Below are 9744 nucleotides of genomic sequence, written 5' to 3'. Positions count from 1 at the left end.
TTTTGTATTTCATATCTTCTATTTAGTTAAAAAAATTAAAACGATCATGGACGATATTCAGATACTTGTTAGCTGGTAACCTAGAAGTCAAATACATCAACAGCTCATAAAGTTTTAGGTGATCTTCCAAATGTGAATTTCTCACTTCTAATATGAAACTTGAACCTTGCATTCTGCAAGTCTTGCTTCTCCCTCATTAACCTTGCAAAATTTTCCGTGATTAACTTTATGCAGAGCCAACTAAAATTTACGCTTACAAGTAACTAGAAGTCTATTTCTAAAACTGGAGCTCTTTTTATTACTCATTTTCAATAACTACCTTTGCTTGATATTGAAAGGATTTGCTAATGTCAAATATCTTTCATATTCGAGTTAAGATAGAAGCTTTATTGAACTGGATAGGATTCAACCTTGGCAACTCATGAGAAGTTGGTTCTGGCATGAGGTTTATGTACTTGTCAAGCGTAGTCATTAAGATTTACAAATTTTTCAAGATTGAGGCTAATGAGGTCTGGTATCCATTCTTGTCAGGAACCTGCTGTCTTATGTGTTCCCAGTGAGTTTGATGATCTTGGCTGCTGGCATGTTGTTATTGAAGGGCCTCAAGGAGCAAGGCCGTCTTGGAAGATTTTTTGGAAAAGTTACAATTCGTGATCAGCCTCCCTCAAATACAATTCAGAAAATTATTGCTGTGAAAGAAGCCATACGTGAAATGGAGAAATATATCCAGAATGTGAATGTTGTACTCCTTAAGATACGATCTATCATTCTTGCGGGGGAACCTCAGGTATGTTGTCTATGTGCATGTGCTAAGCTTGGTCTAATGTGAGACTGCCTGCATGGGAGTTACAACTTTCTGCATTTTCTAATATGACGTGGAGAAATATCTTTCGTTCTGGACTTCCTTTTTGCTCCTTGTTCATGGTCGGGGGCCTCAGGGCAGGGTGACAAGTAATAAATTATACCATTAAAAAATGCTATTCCAAAGGGCAAAAGCATAAGGTAGCAAGAATGTAATAGTATTTTAGCATTAAAAACTATTAAAATCATTGTGAGTTCTCGTCTGTGCTTCAAAAAAGAGGCAATGTGAATTTAGGCTAGGGGGACGGGATTCATCTAATTTAAATTTTACTGATTCTGAAGTGGAACATTAGCTAATATGTCACAAAAATGTTGTTCTAATTTAAGGCATTACGGTCTGGATCTCGATCTGTGAAAGGCCCAGCTTGTGAGTCAGCTTGCCTGGATGAGGTTGTCCTGTCACAGGGTGGCATAAAACAGCACCTTAGCCACTTTACATTTCTAAACCCACACCTTTGCGTCCGCTCTCTCACCCCTGGGCCTCCGCACCGCACCTCCTACCCAACACCCCTCTCCTTTTTTCACACGCCCACGAAGTATTATGAGGTTAAAATGCTTTAGCTGTTTCTCCTAGGCACCCAAGCAGGACATAAATTTCAGGTTTTGTTCATTTTTCGACTTTTCACTAGTGTTTTGCTTCCTTTCCTATTCCATGATCTGAAGGAACACTAAGAGATGCTATAGTGGTATCTTCGCAGCTTTTGGTTTTACTTTGTCTTTTGAAATACTACTGTAATGGTGGAATGGAGTCGGTTCTGAAAACTTAATTACAGCAGCTACAGAAACTTGAACCAAAGAGCTAAGACAATACATGGTGAAATCTGAGTTTGACTTAGTAGATTGAAAGAATAAGACAGTTTGCGTAAAGGAAGTTTAAGAAGTTAAAATGTATGATTGGATTTGCATTATATCATTCATTGTATTGTCAGCTTAAGTGGATCTCTGTGCGTGTGCGTGCGCACCCGTCTTCTTTCTTATAAATCTAATTGAAATTCTTTGCTTAATCTTTTCAGATAACAACAGAGGTCGCTTTGTTGCTACTGTTGGGTTCGACCATTCTACTTATTTTTCCATTCAAATACATTCTGGCTTTTCTCATTTTTGATCTCTTTACAAGGGAGCTTGAGTTTAGAAGACAAATGGTTTTGAAGTTCATGAGCTTTCTTAAGGAGCGCTGGGACACCGTGCCTGCAGCTCCTGTTGTTGTATTGCCATTCGAAGAAAAAGAATCTCCTGCCTCAATTCAGAAGCACAAAATGAATCACACGGTGAAATCAGAAAAAAACCCGGAGCGTTAATTAACCCGAATAGGTTTGATATTGCAGAGATGTTCTCTTTTTCTTCTGTTTTTGTTTTTCCCTTTGCCATTTTCTTGATGCATCTTTTTATGTACTCTCCCAGGATTTACTTCGTATACATCGTCGTTGTTGAAAGAAGAAGCACGTAAGAATCAATGTAAAAAGCATTTGAACAACGGACTTAGATTGTTCTTTGCATTCATGAGGGCCACAACAGTAAAGCAAAATTGCCAGAACAGTGAATAACCTATATCGAAATTATGAAAATTTTGCGGTTGACAGAATCAAATCAAAACATGACTGGTAAGCTGATTGCTGCTGGCAATGCCATCACCCAAAGCTTCCACATTTTGGAGAGTACCTCAAATCTACCAACTGATCCATTACAAGTAAGCTGTTTGTCATGATATGTGCAAGCTGTTTGATTCCTAGTCACAACCCAGAAAAGGTTAGCAGATATTTGATTATCCTAGATTTCATGTAGCCAAGATGAAGGTGTGCTGATCTTTAAAAGCTTGTGTGGTGCACGTTAGACCCAGGATTTTTACTTTTTTTCTTCTTTAGTACTATCTAGTACTGTTATGAACAAAATATGTTCCATATTTTTTAAGAAGATTTTGTTTCCATACCTTGAGGAACAAAATGTCACAGTGTAATCTGTGGTACTGCAAGTGATGATACTTGTAGGGTCATCATAAGCAAAGCTATAGGCTGCAGGACATGCAGTTTTGAATATTCTTGAATAATTTGTAGGCACACATGCTATGGGTGTGGAAAATGTACCCCTACAGCAATACTCATCAGTTTTGAATACATTACACGCACTTTGGCAAGCAATGATCTTATCATTAGTCTTGGCAGTAAGTTCCGGCGGGCAATTTGGTCGTAAATCGTTGTCACAGCCGACCGGTTGGCAATTTCCTTTGCCATTGACAGGTTTTACCACTATAGGCAAGTTGAACCCATCAACATGGCTAACATCGTAATAATCAGTATTTCCAAGGGTAAATTCGGCAATTGAGGCAGGAGGCTGGCCGGGCCCGGTACATTTAAGTGTACTTCCACAGCCACCTGTTTGGCACGTGCCATTTTCATTATTGTCGAAATTGCAACCTGTACGAGCCCATATCCGGCCGTTCCACCCGGATGGGGCTGTAAAGATGGCAGATTGGGTTGGTTTCAAAGCAAAGCCTCCACCAGTGTAGTTGTTACTTGCAGTTATTCCTGGCCATATGGTCTCTTTGCAGTAATTTATGATGGTAAAATTTGTGCACTTGAACAATCTTATCCCTGTTAACATGCAAAAGAACAAACAAGTTTTTGAGGGTACGATCATTTCAATCTCAACGGTCATATTCATAACTAAAATTTTATTCTCAATAAATTTGAAGTCGAAAAATATGGAGAAGGATAGTAAATTACCTAATAAGAGGAGGGAAAAAAATGTTACCTGATGCTATTATAAGCAAGATGAACCAGTGTGTGAGTACTGTACTTGAAATGACCATTGCTAACCTTAATACACTACTTAGTACTAGTTTTTGTTGGTACTAAGTAACTGGAAGTGATTGTGTTTAGAGTTGCATGTACATTTGAGTAAATATAATGGAAGTATAGAACTATAGAAGAATGCGTGTGGAAGGGAGTGAATACACAGAAAGTGTGGCCAACCAGAAATGCTTCCTTTCTTCTCACATAATCAAGGGATTCCTTACCCTCTCTCGGCATTTTCCATCGATGCAAATCTTTTTGCATAATCTTCTCTTTTTCCCTTCGGTTTTCAATTTGTTTATTTGATTCAGGTCAAGAACCAAATTATCGTGCAACGCATAAAGTTGGTTTGGAACAAGAAACTGTTTACCTTGCTATAATCTTTTTTATAATTTTCCCACTTTGTCCAATTAAGAGAGACTTCAGCAAGATCTTTCAACACTAAGAAATAATTGAAAGCCATTTACTATAGAAATTTCATGGTCCCAAAAAGGAAGAAATTTAAGACAATTAAGCAGAAATTCACAGAGGAACTGTTTTACAGGAGGGGTGAAAAAGAAGATCAATCCGTATTCCAAAAATTTATTGTTACAATCATCAAAAGCCAAATTTGGAGCGCAATGCGCTAATAAATGAATATTGCCAAGTATCACCAGTCATACAGTTACACGCCGCCTGGCCTGCGATCATGTGGCAGGACTTCCACAAGGTTTATCATCAAATTATGTCCCAATCGGCTTCTATTGAGGGCATGTCTGTTAGTAGCTATATCGCTACAAAATTGAAGAGTTGATGACAATGGAATGAAACTTAAACCTGCCTCAACTTGTTGCGACCTTTTTCCGAACAATTCTCTTTCTTCGAGCCTTGGGGGGAGGCGCCTCACCATCTACGATATAGTCACTTTGACCTTGTTTAAGTCCAAGAAGTCCGAGCCCAGAAACAATAGCATTCTTGGATATGAACCACTTTGAAGAAGGCTGATTGACCCCTTCAGCTGGTCTACTGTAAGCCTTCTTCAAGAGATCGTCTGAATTAGCCAATGGATCAACCTCCACCCCAAGCCAAGCCAACCTTGACGTCTCTCCTAGTTGAACATTCAGTACCCTGCATGCATTTGAAACTCTGATTTTCTACCATACGAGCTGCAGCCAAAATTGTAAAGTGCAAAAGCATGATAATTGAAAGGCTCTAAATTACTGGTTTAGTAGCAACATCTCAAATTTCTCTTCGAGTGGGGAAAATGGCCTCAGGAAATTATCAAAAGCATAGCCAACAAATTTGATCTTCACCATTAAAATCAAGCATGCCACAAGAAGAAAAAAGATAACTAAAGGAAATCAATCTGGCGAATGGTTAAAATGGCTGAACGTGCTTCATCCTGGAATGGGAAAATTTGCAAATGCAACCTACCAAGATCAAATGACCGAGAAAACATACCTCAGGGCTGTGCTAAAGAACAGAGCTACTCCAATAACATCAAAGTAGCTGGTAACTGCTCTGTCAAAACCACACAGCATTTGATATCGTAAATTTGCATATAGGCCAAGGAAAGCTCCATAACCGAGTGCATTGGTGCTCACAGATGGAATGGTCACAGATAACCTACAAAACCAACAATTTCCAGATTACATGGTAAAATGTGTTGGCAAGAATGTTACATGTACAGTGTACCAAACAAATTTTACCTTCCCTCCTTCTTATGGGCAACAAGGTTGGACGCAGCACCCTGTGCAGCTCCGGCAGTGAATCCAACCATACACAACTCTGCGGCTTTGTAGAAAAAAGAATGAAGTCTCCTCTGGAAGTCAAATTCTCTAAGTGGATAGCTCTTCTCAAAGATATTATTTGGGAGTTTTTGCAGTGTGTTCTGCAAATCAAAACGGAAGGTATTTCCATATGAACGACATGGAGCAAGTGACCAAACCACCATGGCATTGCAAGCTGTCACCGTAAGCACATTAATAAGCGCAAGATCCCATTCCTGCTTTATCCTGCATTGAAGTGACATGTTTATCGAGCTAAGAAGGCAAGTAAACACACTGTTGGTTTATTCCTTCCTAATAGAAACCATAAAATGAGACCTCTCTTTGCGATTCTTGATTTCCCACCAAGTGGAGCAACCAATAGTAGTTGCCTGCTCAAGCAGCACCCTGAATAAAAAGGCAGGATCTGCAATCATCCTGTACAGACAAAGAAGATTGAGATAAATATTTGGTAATGTTTCAGAAAGAAGAATGCTCCCAAAAATCTAGTTCTAAACGTATAATCTGTAGAAAGAAAATAAAAATAAAATACATTGCAAAAATGCTGTACAGCATACAGATTTAAATGAGTTGAACAACTGCATGGAATGTCTGCTAACATAACTAGCCACAGCAAACTTTGATGAATTATAAGAATTTTGGGTCACCGTTCGCTTTCTCAGTAGCAAAAGCGCTTCTCTTTTCTCTTTAAGTAGAAGGACAATAAAGATATTATTGGTTTTCTTGCTCCTTATCTGCACTCATCAAGCCAACTTTTCTTTTTGGGATGTGAAAGAGCGGTTGAAGCAGACATTTCAAATATGTCCATTATGGAAACAAATGATTGCATACACACTAGGACAAATCCAATTTTTTGATAATTACCTTCTTTTTGGTGATTCTTTGTTCAAATAAAGAGGATTATAAAGAATAAACTTCTTAGAGCTACATAAATAGTCTCATTACAAAGTCTTCATAGAGAGCTTCTGGTAATGGGAAAAATATCCAAACGTTCGATTAGGAAAGTATAATCGGCCTCTTCATCCAGTGGACTGGATGTTATCATAGCCAAAGTCACTATCGTCGCCAAGTTTTCTTACATACCATTTTGGAACATGAATCTAGAACTGCTACCCCAATGACAAACAAAACCCTAAGTATACTGTTATATTAACAGTTTAGGTATACATATGATTATAATTCAAAGTCATTCTCCTAGAATCAGGAGATTATATGCACCAGCTGAGTTAAAAACCATACAGGCTGGATCTCCATCTTAAGCATTCTAATTTCAGAAACATATTTACATCTTAACATCAAAATAATTATTGTGCTCTGAACTTGCAACACACAATTGTGCATTCCTATCAAAGATTCTCGTGTCATAAATATATTTCTTCCATACCAGTCCATCACAAGCTTCAGCCTTCATACACCACTAGAATCTAATATGCATCATTCATAAGCAACCAACCTTAATCGTATTAATTTGAAACCAATTCGATGTAAAATCAACTGATCTACATTGAGGGGGAGGAAAGATGGTAACAGGATTTAGATCCTCAATGTCTACAAGTCAGCATATGGAGGTTCTAAATTTACCTGCCAATAAAAGCCCTAGATATTCCAGGCGGAAGTGCCCTGGATATGAACCTCTCAGTTGTAGGCCTCGCATTGATTGCTACAAATCTCACCATTTGAGCAGAGCTGACCAAACCCTAAAGGCAATTGCATTTCTGAGTCCAGTCATCAAGTAATTACACAGAAGAAAGTACAAGAAAAAGGCAAAACATTACCATTTCATAAGCTTGACGTAATCCAACGGGCAAATCCATCATTGTCTTTTGCCACTCATTCAATACAGCGTCAATAAATTTCCGATCAAACAACTGACAAAGAACATAAAGCATTACTAATCTAAAAATATGTTAGATAAAATAATTGGAATAAATTACACAAACATATAGGCATTGCCATGTAAGTGTGTGGCTGTCTCTTGCATCAGTTTGTTACCTCTGGCAGAACAATTCGCCGTCTAAACAGTCCACCCTCATCTCCCTCATCGCCCTCATCAAAGTCATCAAAGTAATCATCATCATCGCCACCATCATCGCCACCATCACCGCCACCATGACTAAGCCCCTTGCCCATATTACCGCCTCCTCCCCCAGTAGAAAGCTGTCATGTTGTCACATCATAAGAAAAATAACTTATCAAAAGAGTTATCAGATTAAAGCCCCTATCGGCCTATCCTAAAGGAAAAAGTAATGAATTTCAAATAAGTTGGGCTGAGAAATGTGGGATGTGTTTAGTTATCACACAGTCTAGTCTAATCAGATCCCCAGACCTTCTACAGATACTCCATTTATTGCACAGTATCATTATGGACTTCTCATTCTTGTACACAAGTGTATATCCACCGGAAGTTATAATTGGTACTTAATTATTATTTCCAAGACTTGAAATCCAAAAGATTCGCATTTTTGAATATCATACTCCGAAAGGAGGATATGCATCAATTGCTAATACCCAATATAACACACAGCATCCTGGAAGCAAAAAATGACGCTCTAGGCCCCCCATGAATCTTGAGCACATTATCCCTTTACTACCTTGACGAAATAGAGACGTTGTGTGTGTGTTGGGAAAAATAAAAAGAACAAGGTAAAAACTTCAATGTTTAGATGATGAGATCATCTGTGGAGCACAGCCTGAAAAGTCCGTGACTATCTCAGACAAGTTTGAGAAAACCTCAAGTTAGAATTTGTTTTATATAATGAATTAGTGGATTAAGAGTCTTAGAGGATTATCATAGGCTCGAAGTATAAAAATACAGAAAATTACAAATTTTCCTACTTCAAACTCTAAGGCCCCAATCCCTGGCCAAAACAGGGATCCTACCACATTATTTTCCATGAAAACTCACATCCCAGAAAAAGGGTACCAAAGCTCCAAACAATATCAATGAAAAGCACGTCACATTATCTCGCTGAAAAGGTTGACGAGGAAAGAGTAGAATCAAAGGGATAATGCACTTTCCTGGAGATGTTTCAGAACTGCTTTGTCAAGCAAATAAATTGTAAAGTTGTTTCTTGAGTGTTAATTCTAAAACAGCATCAAGTACCTTCAGACAGTCCAAAACAAAAGGTAAAATCTGCCTTCTGATAGTTTCCTTATCCAGATTAAGTTTGTAAAATGCACAAACTAAAATAAAAAACCTGGCTGCTTTTTTATCAATTTTTGCGAAAGAAATATGAGCCCTTAAATTTCCAATATGCACGTTTCAATGGCTTCAAAGCAAAATGGAAATATACCCATCATTTTTTTGACCACCACAATTATCAATATATGTACATAAAAGTACCTCGGGACTAGACTTCGTTTGCTTTTGCGTCAAATCAAGCTTCGATTTTTCCAAAGTAACAGCACCAAACGCGCCGTACTGCCCTCCCTTCATAACCGGTCCGAAGTCCAGAGAACCAGAAGGCGAAGGCGACGGAACATCACGAGCAGGCGAAGTCTGAAAACACCGCTCGAGGCCAGCAATAACATCACCATCAACCACCGCCGAGGACGCCTTTATTGTGAAAGAAGACTTACGGAGCTTAACAGCGATAGGAGGAGCCACCGGTGGCCTTTCAAGACCGGCTGGCAACGAGGGTTTGGATGATAAGGTTTTGGTGATAGGGGCGATGGGCATGATTTGCGCTGTTTGGAACACTATGTGAGACATTTTGGTACAGAATTTCTTGGATTAAAATTCAGGGTTCAGAATTTCATAGAGAAATCTGTATGGGAAAATGGAGATCTTTCTTTTTTTTTTCCTTTTTTTTTTGTTTTTGTTTTGTTTTTACGCTTCCTCTCTCAGAGTGAGAGTTAAGAGCGACGGTAGAGGAAGAAGGAAATTAGGGGTGAGGATGGGGTTAACGTTTGGATGGGACTCCGAGGTGGGTTTGGGTTGTGTTTCCGTGGGGTAATTTTTTAAAAAGCTGGAAAATTGTTCATTTTTTTCATAATGGCCTTTTTTATTAAAAATATTATTTTACCCTTACTATAGTTATTTGTAAGATGTATTTTATATCTTTAGTGATTTATCAATCAGGACCTATATTTATATTTTTTAACCTTTCAAACACCTTTAAATATTCTTTGTATCTTGATAGTTCTTCAAAAATTATAGGTTGATCTTTCTTGGTTATATATCCTCGAACTAATCCTTATGAAATTTCTTCTTGTATATTTCTATGTTTGGTTATAATATCTTCTACCTTTCTTATCTCTCTACTAGTTCCTACAGAATCAAATCTTATATTGTTTCTACAATTATAATCTATATCTCTATATATTTC

The 9744-nt window shown here is 38.1% G+C and overlaps 3 protein-coding genes across 4 annotated transcripts in view; 1 reads left to right on the top strand and 2 right to left on the bottom strand.

The window, feature by feature from the left end:
* The window catches only part of LOC111410727, an 11440-nt gene extending 8653 nt beyond the window's left edge, over window positions 1-2787 (top strand). For both annotated transcript variants that reach the window (XM_023041215.1, XM_023041216.1), the window contains 3 exons: window positions 532-787; window positions 1875-2172; window positions 2263-2787. In XM_023041215.1, coding sequence (XP_022896983.1) covers window positions 532-787; window positions 1875-2159 — 541 coding nt within the window. In that variant the 3' untranslated portion in view covers window positions 2160-2172; window positions 2263-2787. The remainder of the gene's footprint in view (window positions 1-531; window positions 788-1874; window positions 2173-2262) is intronic.
* Window positions 2674-3718, bottom strand: LOC111410728 (pathogenesis-related protein 5-like). The gene is made up of 2 exons (XM_023041217.1): window positions 3610-3718; window positions 2674-3449 (listed from the first exon to the last, which is right to left on the bottom strand). Exons 1-2 carry the CDS (start codon window positions 3665-3667, stop codon window positions 2704-2706), a joined length of 804 nt encoding a protein of 267 aa, XP_022896985.1. The 5' UTR covers window positions 3668-3718; the 3' UTR covers window positions 2674-2703.
* Window positions 3719-4125: 407 nt separating this feature from the next.
* LOC111410726 (protein RETICULATA-RELATED 1, chloroplastic-like) lies at window positions 4126-9336 on the bottom strand. Its single transcript, XM_023041214.1, has 8 exons — window positions 8760-9336; window positions 7409-7573; window positions 7192-7284; window positions 6998-7113; window positions 5735-5833; window positions 5339-5644; window positions 5091-5255; window positions 4126-4757 (listed from the first exon to the last, which is right to left on the bottom strand). Exons 1-8 carry the CDS (start codon window positions 9126-9128, stop codon window positions 4472-4474), a joined length of 1599 nt encoding a protein of 532 aa, XP_022896982.1. The 5' UTR covers window positions 9129-9336; the 3' UTR covers window positions 4126-4471.
* Window positions 9337-9744: the final 408 nt, after the last annotated feature.

This window comes from Olea europaea, chromosome 15 (assembly GCF_002742605.1).
Source record: "Olea europaea var. sylvestris chromosome 15, O_europaea_v1, whole genome shotgun sequence".
Classification (NCBI taxonomy): domain Eukaryota; kingdom Viridiplantae; phylum Streptophyta; class Magnoliopsida; order Lamiales; family Oleaceae; genus Olea; species Olea europaea.
Note: the sequence above shows the minus strand (reverse complement) of the source record. Positions and strands in the feature narration are given on the sequence as shown.

Bases quoted from the DNA above. Each gene is read 5' to 3' on its own strand.
- LOC111410728 (XM_023041217.1), bottom strand. From the start codon at position 3,667: ATGGTCATTTCAAGTACAGTACTCACACACTGGTTCATCTTGCTTATA. The intron at 3,450-3,609 runs GTAACATTTTTT...GCATGTTAACAG, and splicing joins CTTGCTTATAATAGCATCAG to GGATAAGATTGTTCAAGTGC.
- LOC111410726 (XM_023041214.1), bottom strand. From the start codon at position 9,128: ATGTCTCACATAGTGTTCCAAACAGCGCAAATCATGCCCATCGCCCCT. The intron at 5,645-5,734 runs GTCTCATTTTAT...ACTTCAATGCAG, and splicing joins ATCAAGAATCGCAAAGAGAG to GATAAAGCAGGAATGGGATC. The intron at 5,256-5,338 runs GTAAAATTTGTT...TTGGTTTTGTAG, and splicing joins GCCCATAAGAAGGAGGGAAG to GTTATCTGTGACCATTCCAT.